We start from the raw sequence: 11,663 nt of genomic DNA, 5'->3' as shown, positions 1-11,663 counted from the left end.
AATGAATCAAGACAAGAAGGGAAGGTTACTTATCAGATCTTGGGATTTAAAGGGTTCAGGTTTGCCCTGAGATTAACACGTCAATGACGAAGACCAAAGGTTAATTGTTCAGAGTACTACTGCATACATTTCAGATCTCGTAGTGGTTACTAGTAGCCTGAAAGTTTTCGCATCCGTTCATACGCTGACGGATCTCCCTTACACATCTTTATAATCAACTCTTAGGCTCGTGAAAATGCATGCTTGGGTCATTGCTCAAAAACAGCTACGTTTTATCGCGTTTACAGTTATACTAGCGCACAAAATTACCGTTACATATTCCTTATCCTGTTTTAAAACTCAAATCAGCATGCAAAATAGTTGTGGCAATAGCAAATTATTATCAGATAGAGCAAATCTGCTCTAAATACTTTGCTCTCTCACCTATGTGCTTTTCTGTTAATGAACTGAAATAAAACCGGCCAGCTATTTTCAGTTTACAAGATTATCGAAATGAGTATCATTCAGAAATAACACTAAAGTTGATATCATTAGATAATCCTCTCTCTCACCGGGCCAATTTCCTTTAAATCTTTATGAATAATCTTTCACAATGTTTCACAATGTAATACTATTTTGTGACTGCGAACGCCTTGAGTTTCATTGTGGTGTGGCATGTTTAAGTGTACCTGAGCAAATTAGATTTTTATAGGTGCATAGCGTTTAATACAGAAGGTGTCTTCGATGTAATCACGGTTTTAAAGTTCACTGTATACTCATATCCTATAAATTGACAAGGGATATCAATATAAAACAATTTTGATTTGAGTGCTAATTTACTAATACAGCCTTTAATTTTATCTTACGTATTAAAATGCAGTTATTTTATATCGTTATTATATCATTTAACGTGCGCATGGCTTAAGCAAGACTGTTCTGCAGCCCCACTCCCTCCTCCCTCTCCCAAAAATCTAGTCACTTCGCTGAAAACCTCCTAAAAAGGTTCCGCAACTCCTAACTCAGCTGTTCACCAGGCTCGCCGTCTCCACGGTAACGGCTGCAATTTTTGTTATAACTATAAGAAGAACAAGTGGTAGGAATTCGACATAAACACTTCTGATACAGGTGTCCTTTTATAGCGCTCTCCTGAAATATTGAGTCGATTTTGTGAGTGGTACGTTCTCCTGAGCCATCGTCGTTATACGAGTTATTTCTTTTCTTTATGGTATCAAAACAGTGCACAAGAAATACGTGCTGTGTAACTCCGAGATTATGGATGACCCTGGAGTACTACCAAGTCAATTTTACACATATTTATATGGTCAAGTACACAAAAAAATAACTTAGGAATTGAAACGTCCGTCTGATGGGTATTCGTTTGAAGAACAAAAGGGGACTTCATGTAATAATATTTCTAAATAAACGTCTCTTGAATTACTTAAGTAGAACAAGGTTCTTATTGCGTTAATGCAATCTTTTTAAGTAGCGATGATCACCTTATTATATATAGAGCATCTTCTGCGAGGAATTTTGTCTGTGTTTACGTCGTTCTGTGTTCCATTACGGGCGTCCTGTCCGCTGATCCATGTAAGTCCATTGTCGATGTAAGGTCCGAACTTGCGGTGCTGCTTCCCAGTCCAAGCATGTTGTTTGAGAACACCGAGGCCGGGTAGCCGAAACTTTGCTGGTTTACCGTGCAGGGTGGGTAAGACTGCCCCACTTGACACGATGGGTAAGTAGCAACTTGTGGCACACTATACGACGGGTACATATGGCCGTGTGCGTGCTGTGAAAGGAAACTGGAGGGCATTCCACTCATTGAATAAGGAGGTCTGGGGTATGGACTGTATCGCATGTCCATATGCATCGAGCGCGTGCTCTGTATTTTCAGATGGGGCGAGGCCGAGCAAGATACACTCTCGCTTGAATTTGTCGGCAAAATTACAGGTTTGGTGTCTTCAGAGATGTGCAGGCTGGATGGTCGGGAAAAGTCGCTATACTGTTGACTTTGTGTTAGGATCTCCGGCGCAGGTAGTGCCTTTGGTACCGGAGAGGGAGAATGGGTCAGGGTGTTAGAGCAGGTACGACCCTTGTCGACTTGAATCACAGGTTTTATGTCCTCAGTGGATGATGGGATACCTGACAAGGGGCTACCATCAACTGGTGAACCTAGGAAAGCGGCAGACCATCTGTTAGAGAATAATTCAGTGATGTTTATCTTTAAAAGTTTTACGTGTTGCAAAAAGCGACTTGTGCTTTGCAAGTTTAAGTCAACTTTGAACGCTGCTTCTGCTCTAAGAATTTTGTATCAATCTACGAAGGAAAACTGATTTTTACTTGGCTTTTCCTGATTGTATCATATAAAAGTCATTATCTCGGTTGCCTATGTAAAAAATCAGTATCACGTGAGCACGAAAACTTCTTTGCTACAGAAAATTTTCATTTTGACAAAAAAAGCCTCAACGACAGGTTATGAAGAGAGAAATTTCCACAGATCGCATTAAAAAATTCAGCGTCAACATCTATGCTGGTATAATTTCTTGCTTAGTACCTAAGCCACAGGGTACCAAAATGGTTTTACCGATAAGCCGAACTCGAGACGGTATTAATATTGCTCCGTGACTGTTTTAAAGAAGTACAATGAAATTATTCCGTTTCTGGGTCAGTTGATTTTTATCCTCTAATCCTCAAGAAATATCAGTCAATTTCCCGACCTACTTGAGCGAGTTGACGGTTTAATCACAGAAACGACGATTACATTATGAAGTTCGAAAATCTCTCTTTGTTATCTACATTGGAAAAAAATCGGTAAATAAACATAAACTCCATCATTTCAATGAGACAGGGTGGTAACTTGTAGTTCTTTGATTCTTTTGTCTTGGTTTCTTTAGAGCGACCCACTGTTTAAACACGTGCACTATCTCGACAAAATAAATCAGCAAAATAAATCAAAAAGAAAAGGGAAAACAGAGATTTGGACTCGCTGAGCGACGCGACCTTAAACTGTGATCTTAAAGTAGAACAAATTTTGTTTTCTCCGCTAAAAAATCCTGACCTAAAGTTTTCACAACTTCATTAAAACACGTTGTGAAGATGAAAGAGTTATATGTATTTAGTTTCTTTCCAAAACACACTATGAACATAACTAACCATACGTTTTAGATTATTATTGAAGACCCAAGACCTTGCACATCGACAAACCTTTCCGACCTAACAAATGCTGGTAAATACTTAGGATAGAATATTTTTTATGGAAACGCGACGGGTCTATTGTTAGAAGAAAGAGATTATGCAAAGCCTGGATAGCATAAATTGAATATTCTCTTCAAGTGAAACCAGATCACAAAGGTAAGGCGCGGAAAGAACCTATTGAAAGATCCCATCACAACCTCATCAACGAGTTGGTAGGCGGACTTCAAATTTCCGAAAGGATTTGAACAAGGCAATGGTGTAAAAATTTCATTTGTAGTCAATAAACTGCGATATTTCAGCTATTTTCAGCTTCATCCTTTTAATTGTGTGCTGCAGCTGAAATATTAATTATTTTCAAAGCCTCTTTTTTCCGGTAGCTTTGTTTACTCGCTTTCCAGTTCAGCTGTGATTTCGTCAAGTTTTTAAAAGAAAACAATACAAATATCCACGACGGGAAAGTAATAAATGCTATTGCTTCGAGTTCAAAACAGCCGAAAAATATCTCTGGGGTCGGTTTGCGATTCAGTAAAAGTATCGCAAAAAAAAACAACAACAACAAAAAACTACGAAGAATTGTACCTATGACCAAAATTTAAAGTTTTAAAATGCGTAAGCGACCTACACTGGAGGGAGCAAGTTCATTCCACGTGCTATAGTTTGCTATCCAAACAAGTCAAGATCCCTTCAGCTACAATTGCTTCTTAATTTACCGAAGGAGAGAGGATTTCTTTCATCTTCAATGACTTCATTGTGTTCTACATCTGAGTAGCATAATAATAAAAATTCCCTACAAATCCTCAAAACGACCTAGCAACAAATACCTTTGAAAAGGATTGGAGAAAGCCAAACACAACGAAGAGATTATACTTAGTTGGAAGATTTAAATAACTAAAGCTTTTACACATTTAAATGGAACCGCAGATTCGCTTGAGACTAAATGTCTTATTCAAAGAAACAAAAACGAACTTAGTGTTCAATGAAAAGCCCGAGGCGAAACAAGTATTGCGCACAAAAATGAAAGAAAATCCTCTTGAACGTGAAAAAGGTATGAGAACAAAAACAAACTTTCTTTAAATCGACTCAATGCGCTACTGTCCAACGAAAAAACGCAAATAAAGAGGAATTTCCTTAAACGTAAATGCGTCCTTGAGCAAACTTTATCGTGCACATCAATGACTTTTTTAGGTAATGATTAGAAAATATACACTAGGGCGTGAGAATTTTGCTGATAGTTTCTAAGACGGTTTTGGAACTGACAAGCGCTAGGGAAACCAACGAAACATATCGAGTGCGCTGATCTGTAATCGAAACGAAAATTGGGAGGTGATACAGGCACCCAAACCAAATAATAGAAAATTAAGCTTTTCCTTTATGAGTATTGAATAGCTTTTACCATCTAGGCTGTTTTTTTGCGCACGAAATCTAACTTCAACGTGAATAGAAGCGTCGACTAAGATGCCTCGCATTTCACTTTGCTACATCAAAAGCTATAGTAGTTTAGCGACGAAAACAAGTTGAGTGATTTATTACACGGCGTTACTGAGAGACGGATCGCGAATTGACAGCTTTTCAAACAAGAAAGTTAAAAACATATTTCCTGGTCCGTCGGTTTCCTGGTTACCTGGTGTTATAGGCGATGTTTGAGACACTAATTGCAAACAGCACCCATCTCAATGTGTCGCGAGTTGATCCACTGCATCTAGAAAGCCGGCAATGTTTGATTTACTATTTTGCTATTATTATTTTCGTTTTTTAAATGAGCGTGCGATCATGATCTAACTTTTTCATAAGCCCTCTCTATTATAGACTACCAGGAAAATTAAAGCTCACTTCAAGAATATTTATGAAAAAGATAAGCTATAGTGTTTTGATGCTTAAACTTGAATTGAAATTATGCAAGGGATAAATAAACGTCTTTTAAAAATTAAAACTATTGGCCACAGAGCTAAGTAGTTTGTTACAACAGTTAAATTCTTCATATGCACCTGCGAGTAGGACAGATTTAGAATTCATTTAAGGGGGCGGATTGGTGTTTTTCATTATGAGCGACAACACTTCTATTGTTCCCTTTCGAAAGCTTTAGAAAACACTTTTAATGGGTGGAACTTTTTATTCAAGTAAAAGGTTGTATAAAAAATATAGTGTAATTTAGTTTGTCATTCGATACGAGAAAGCTGAACACCTTGCTTTCGACTGTGGTTTCATTAAAAACAATCAGTTTTTCGCCTTGATTACATAAACACATCCAGACGGAAACTGAAGAAAGCATCATAGATTTCGCACGTTTGGTCTTCATTAAGACTTCTCGTAAAATCGTCATATTTCACTGCAAATTTGCTCAACGTTTCTGACAGAAAAATGAAAGCCACTCATAAAATTGTTTTGTGTGTTTTTGCCAGTTACATCAAAATTGTGCACAGAGAAAAAACTTCTGTTTCTAATAAGCTAATGAGCACCAATACTGAACCTGCATTTTAACAACGCGTGCGAAACAGGTTCGTCTGGCAAACAATAGAAGTACATTTTAAAGTATAGGGTCTAAAATTTTTCGTTTACTGGTAGCTAAATCTGTCATAATATTTCCTACATGGCTCTAAGAATATGCACACTCTTCTAAAAGAGCTGATTTTTGCTTCGTGCGTTGGTACGTTTGAGGAGAGGCGGGAAAACTCGGTCAGCAACTGTAAATGTATCCTCGAGCTTCCAACAAAAGATAGAATTATCACCCACTTTTACCCAGCTTAACTTAATAAGTTCAGGACTACCAGCACGAAATCAAGACAACAAGAGTTTGAAATGAACCATTCATTCATCCTTGTTCATCGTTACCCCTAGGCACCTCTACGATTCATAATCAAAGCTGATTGTTTCAAGAGCCGACGAACATTCGCACCTCGAGTGAGCAGTCTAAAGAGGAGCAGAATTAAAAACTTCCAATATTTCACACTTTGGGAAGCAAACAATGGCACCAAACTTCATACACAAACAGAAATACGGAAATGAAATATTCTCTGACGCTAAAGAAAAGCAAAATGATAAAAATTTCAATCACACTGAACTGAGACACGCCCAACTCTTCCGCGGATATATTTTTTCTTTAGCTGTGATTACTGTATCTTCCGTAATATCTCCATTTCATAGGCCTTACGATTATACCTGTTATATGAAAACCTAGGTAAACACTCACACCAAATTCAGAGTTACCAAGAAACAAAACGCCTGTAGTCCTATGTCACTTTAACATATCGCACTTTTAGTGCTGAATTCAGTGAAATATTTACGGCCATGGCGAAAATTATATTAAAAGGCTCGCAAAATTGAATCGTCGAGAATGTGTTGACGTTCCTACGCTATGTCACTTTGAGCGCTTTCCTTCGCAGTTAGCAGTAGAATGTTGCTTTTTTTATTTACTACAATGAAACGAAAGGCCAAAGCTAATCGAAAGAGGGATCTTAATTTGGATCCTTTCACATAATGTTTAAATCACTGCTGTAAAAAGCTAAATTATTTTGGAAGCGTTTGTCTATCCTGAAGAGCAAAAACCGTCGACGTTGGTGTAATTATCCTCTTTCCTGTTAGCAATGTGAAAATAGGTTTCTATACTGATATGCTGAAAAAACTAGTTTCAAAAAGCTTAAATAGAAAACACAGCACTGAAAGACAAAGAGAGTTAGACAGCCCTGCTTTTCTTTCCACCGAAACTAAGTGGAAGCTTCTAATTATGATGAAAAGGAGTATACAATTGAGACTTGAATCAATGAGAGAGCTTTCTACAAACCCAGAAGAAAAAAGGTTTATTCGGAAAGAACCAACAAAAAGACATCAGAATTAAATCAATTGCTCATAAACCAGCCGTATTTCTTAGCCAAACAGTACAAAAACGTTTTTCCTGATGAATAAACGAAGGAGGAATTTTTAAATGAAATTGTCCCGTTTAGGAGTTTATCTTGGCAGCAGCTGTGACAATTCTCTTGAGATTAATCCAAATCTTTCTTTAGTTCGTTTTATCTCTACTTTGAAAGAATCGCAATGAATGAAGACGATCTTTGACTCCAAAACTCGAAATATCAATGTAAATCCTGACTACCTAGTCATGGATCCAAGGTTACGCAGAGCACTGGCGTTAAAAGGGAACTTTTAGATGATACTAAGTCCAGATATAAAATAATTTCGGAACAAACTTGGCAATAAAACCATTAGCCATTTAAAGCCTGGAATTCTTTAACAAAAAGTAAGATTCTGAGAGTTAAACCTAACTGAGCAAGTTAATTATAAGATCTTGAATGGCGCAGAAGTTGTCCCATTGCGGTAAGCGGCACATTTCTTTTGAGCGAACTCGCTATTCAAAGAAGGCGGTGTCGTAAAACGAATTAAACTCACCGGTGTGAATTTCGTTTGAAGAACCAGGAACGCCGGGTTCTTTGCTATCTTCGTCCTCGTCGCTGTTATTAACATCGTCTTCTTCGTTTAGGGAATGCTCTGGGTTGCTGCGTTGCCTTCAAAATGAATATAGAGGTGATAAGACAAGTGTGAAAATCGCGCACGCAGGATATTCATTGTGGCTTGTTCGCGGCTTTGTGTGTCAAAACAGTTGTTTTCTCATGTTTCTTTGTACCAAAAATTTGAGGCCTTCGCCTTGGGTATTAACTACTTGTACCCAAGGGGTCAGCGTTTAAGTGAAACAGATTAACATGACCCTAGGACCATGGTGAAAATGAAATTCAAATAGATCGGTGTCATACAACAGGGTACAGTGAGTTGTACCTTCGCTCCAAACGCCTTCGATGACCTGCTCCGTGTTCTCGGAAACCTTTCGCAAAAGGGTTGTTGTCGATTTTCAACTTGGTTATCTATTAGGGAAAAAATATATCACAGTCGTGAGTTTAGTAGAATGAATTCCTATACTTTTCTTTTCCCCAGAGCTGTGTTACCAAAAGACCAGGGATAACTTAAGCGGCACATTTCTTTCTTCTTTCTTCTTCTACTTCTCCAAGACATTACAAAAGAAAAATATTGGAGAACAACGAGGAGAGATAAATTTAAGCTCTTTTAATCTAGCAATTTTCATTCAAAGCTTATTCAAAAGACACGCCAACCTTGCCAATTTGGCGTTCAAATTGGAACATTGTTAAAACTTCGGATAGCGCTAACCTACAGTAGATATTACCGTTAGATGTATCGCTTCAAGTAGGAAGAAAATCGAAGTGTAAAATAAATAAAGTTCTTGACTTTTAACGAATTTTAGAATACACTCAAATCTTTGTCAAAGGGACCCTCTTATAACTGTATTTTTATGAACTTATTACTTTTTGTATGAGTGAAAATAAACTTGATATGGAAAGATCGGCCATTCTTCCAATGAACCGATAACGATTCGACAACAAAGCTCAAACAGCTCCTTGAATGAAAGCGCTAATACTCGAAACTCCCTCTTAAGCCAAATCAAATTTCACGAACACAAAACCTCTTGAAAAAAGGGACAACGATTTGAAATTCAACCCAAGCGGTGAAAGCAATCGCTGACTTTACACTGGACTGACACAAACCTTCTCATTTTGATAAGCCGTCACTCCGATAAATGCCGTCTCAGGAAATGAAAAAGTCTTAAAATTGCTGTAGGGATGTTTGTAAGTATCATCCGCTCTTACAACATGGATTCTTGGTTGGTATTTGTGCATCGAGTTTAGGATTGTCTGTGGGATAGAAAAGCGAGTAAACAGTAAGTAACTAAAGAGATAAATCGGCCATCAACCACAATCAACAAACAAAAATAATTACAGATGTGACGGCAATGTATGAAAAAACGAATAAAGAGGCTTGATTTCAAAGGCTTAAAAGGAACTTACATAGCCGTATTTGTCTGCGATGTTGTTCGTCAATTTCATCTTGTGAAATGAAATGGTTTTCTGCATCCATTGCGCTCCAGTACTTGGTGAATCCGGATGCATGTAGAGAGGTTTAGGCATCTCAGGGTCGGCTTTGCCAGCCACCATCCAGCGACAATTGTGGAACTTGTATCGGCAGTCATCTGCGGGGACAATGTCCATGAGAAAGAAATATTTTGCCCGAGGGTCCAGGCCAGTCACGCGCACCTTCACTGGCGGAAACATACGCCTGTTGACAGAAGACAAAAATATTAGGACACGAACGTTTCAAATTTACATGGGCGATGAAATCGGCGACGGTTCTTGGCCGGCTTAAAAGTGTTACACCTCAAGGAGTGAAATGTGTTCAACGGGATTGTTTAGCTTTTTCGCAGACAAAATTGTCTGTTTAATTTGGAACCAATTTGGTATTTGCAACGCATCGAGACCTCCAGGCGTTTAAATCGACACAATTCCTCGCTGCGAAATTCCAAGACTACATAAACCGGACATTTGCTGGCCAAAAGTGAAAGCGTTGTACCTTCCTGCTTTGGTTATAACCATTTCTGTTTTCTCCTCGTAAAAACTCTGCCATAGATCCTTATTTTCTAAGTTGACATCGATACTCTCATGTTCCGAATCGTGAACTGGCATATGAACTTGTTGCGGAGGACCAGGAATAGCACTTGAGCCGAAGTGAGAAGGTTGTTTTGCTATTTGCGGTGGATGGTACGGAGAATATGAAAACGGACCGTTCGAGTTTAAATTGTTCGAAATCGACGAGCTACTTCCTGGCACGCCAGGGATGAATTGTGAGCAGCCTTCAAGCAAAGAACTGACGCGAAAATTCCTCATCCTCGCTGGGTAGAACGGATAGTATGCCATACTCTCACTCGCTGTTACTACTCCTCTCTCACGCTCTCTGAGCTTGAACTCGTGTATTATTGATGAAGGTTTATTCCAGCTGCGTCGGAACAAGGTAAGATGTCATAAGAACTAATGAACCCCGCCACATGATTGGTTGAGTGTTTTGCAGCGACCAATCAGAAGCGGCGAGATTAATGCTTGACATGTGTAATTGACATGTAATCCATTGAGGAGGTGATATTTTTGTGTTCTTTTCTGAAAGAATTAGCACCTTTTTCATGTTCCTTGTCACATATTCTAATGTCAGCCAGTAGATTTCGTCGCCTAACCGATCGCCAGCTATGTCACAATGTTTTTATTATAGAAACGTTTCTTCCTGTTTCTGAAAAGCGCGCACATTCATGTCGCCAACGCCAAATAGTTTCTAAAGATCGTGTCCAGGAAACGGATTCCTGGTATGCGGTTAGAAAAAAGCAGGCATACATTCCAGATTTATTCTGAAATCTCCACTAGAAGCTGGGTGTGTGCTTTGCGTATTAAATCGTGCAGGAATTGAAATCTGGCTTCCGGCGGATCAAAACAATCCTGATTAGATAGCTTTGAAATTGTCACCAAAGCCGACAGGTTGGCGCCATTTCTGTTTCCAAAATCGCACCTAGATTTATGAAATCGTCATAACGAAAGGTTGTAAACTAAAACCTACGGAAGACTGTCAGACTAAAAAGTTACTAAGCAGAAATCTACAATTCCCAAGACAATAAACTTAATGACTTGCGGCAAGAATCATGTGACTGGTAACAGATGACTACCTGGTCAATTTCAGCAGGTTATGCGGTATTTGGGCGGGTGTACTGAATCATAAAGCGCTCTAGGTTGTTCTTTGCGATTCGCTTGGCTCGTAAAAAGTCCTTAATTACTGCCTTTGTTTATTGCGTGTCTCTTTCACGCGAATCGCATCAATCGTAATGTGTCTTAGCACTATAGCCTACTCTAGTGTGTTAAAGAGCGCGCAAATTCTCTAAACAGTCAAACAATTTCAAACGGATAATTGGTAGTTCTTTGTGCGCGCTCTCTTTTTAGCTGTTCGCCGTGTGGGACTCGATTAAGTCTTTCTGTCTTTGTTCATCAAAGAGCTCGCTGTTATTGAAGTGTATTGACTCATCTAATTAGCACATGGCTCGAGCTAGATCTGAATATGGCAAGCTATTATCAATAAAAAAACTATTATAAAAGTCCTACAGAAGCAGGTCTTAATATCCCTTATCAAGTCGGACTATTTTGCTCTCAATGACTTGCCCATTGCAGAAGTATTTGTTGAACAAAAGTCAGCCAAAACAGAAGTAAACTCTGTCGAACCCTCTTGAAATTAATACTGTGGGGATAAAATGTTTAAATTTTTATGACTTACGACCAAACAGCTGTGAATAAAAAAACACCGTGGCCACAAAAATTCCAGATATTACCAAAATAAGACGAATAACAATAGTTTTATTCCAGTCATTTTTCTTTTTATTTTGAAAAAACCTGTCTATGTTTTGAGTTTTTCCTCACTGAACTTGTGAAAATAGAAGCTTCCGATTCTTTTGAGTGAAATGCAAACATGGAACAAGATTGTCGCTTTGCAAAAATTTTCCTTGACACGTCTATTAATTTTAACGTTGAAATTTTGCGCGTATTAGATGTGTTCTGTGCGAAAAAACTCTCTACTTCGCGCGCTTGGATGATGTCCATATGAACTTGTTTATCATCTCAGAGAAAGGA

The 11,663-nt window shown here is 38.5% G+C and overlaps 1 protein-coding gene across 1 annotated transcript; it reads right to left on the bottom strand.

Moving 5' to 3' along the window:
* Window positions 1-807: 807 nt before the first annotated feature.
* LOC113686283 (T-box transcription factor TBX3) lies at window positions 808-10,011 on the bottom strand. Its single transcript, XM_027203890.2, has 6 exons — window positions 9,577-10,011; window positions 9,018-9,285; window positions 8,718-8,864; window positions 7,936-8,021; window positions 7,552-7,667; window positions 808-2,148 (listed from the first exon to the last, which is right to left on the bottom strand). The coding sequence occupies exons 1-6, from the start codon at window positions 9,918-9,920 to the stop codon at window positions 1,520-1,522; spliced, it is 1,590 nt and encodes a 529-aa protein (XP_027059691.2). The 5' UTR covers window positions 9,921-10,011; the 3' UTR covers window positions 808-1,519.
* Between the last annotated feature and the right edge of the window lie 1,652 nt (window positions 10,012-11,663).

The sequence above is a fragment of the Pocillopora damicornis genome, chromosome 12, assembly GCF_964200805.1.
Source record: "Pocillopora damicornis chromosome 12, jaPocDami1.2, whole genome shotgun sequence".
Lineage (NCBI taxonomy): Eukaryota > Metazoa > Cnidaria > Anthozoa > Scleractinia > Pocilloporidae > Pocillopora > Pocillopora damicornis.
This window is presented reverse-complemented; position numbering and strand designations above follow the sequence as displayed.

Bases quoted from the DNA above. Each gene is read 5' to 3' on its own strand.
- LOC113686283 (XM_027203890.2), bottom strand. From the start codon at position 9,920: ATGGCATACTATCCGTTCTACCCAGCGAGGATGAGGAATTTTCGCGTC. The intron at 8,022-8,717 runs GTTTGTGTCAGT...TTTCCCTAATAG, and splicing joins CGGCTTATCAAAATGAGAAG to ATAACCAAGTTGAAAATCGA. The intron at 7,668-7,935 runs GTACAACTCACT...TTCATTTTGAAG, and splicing joins CGAAGGCGTTTGGAGCGAAG to GCAACGCAGCAACCCAGAGC.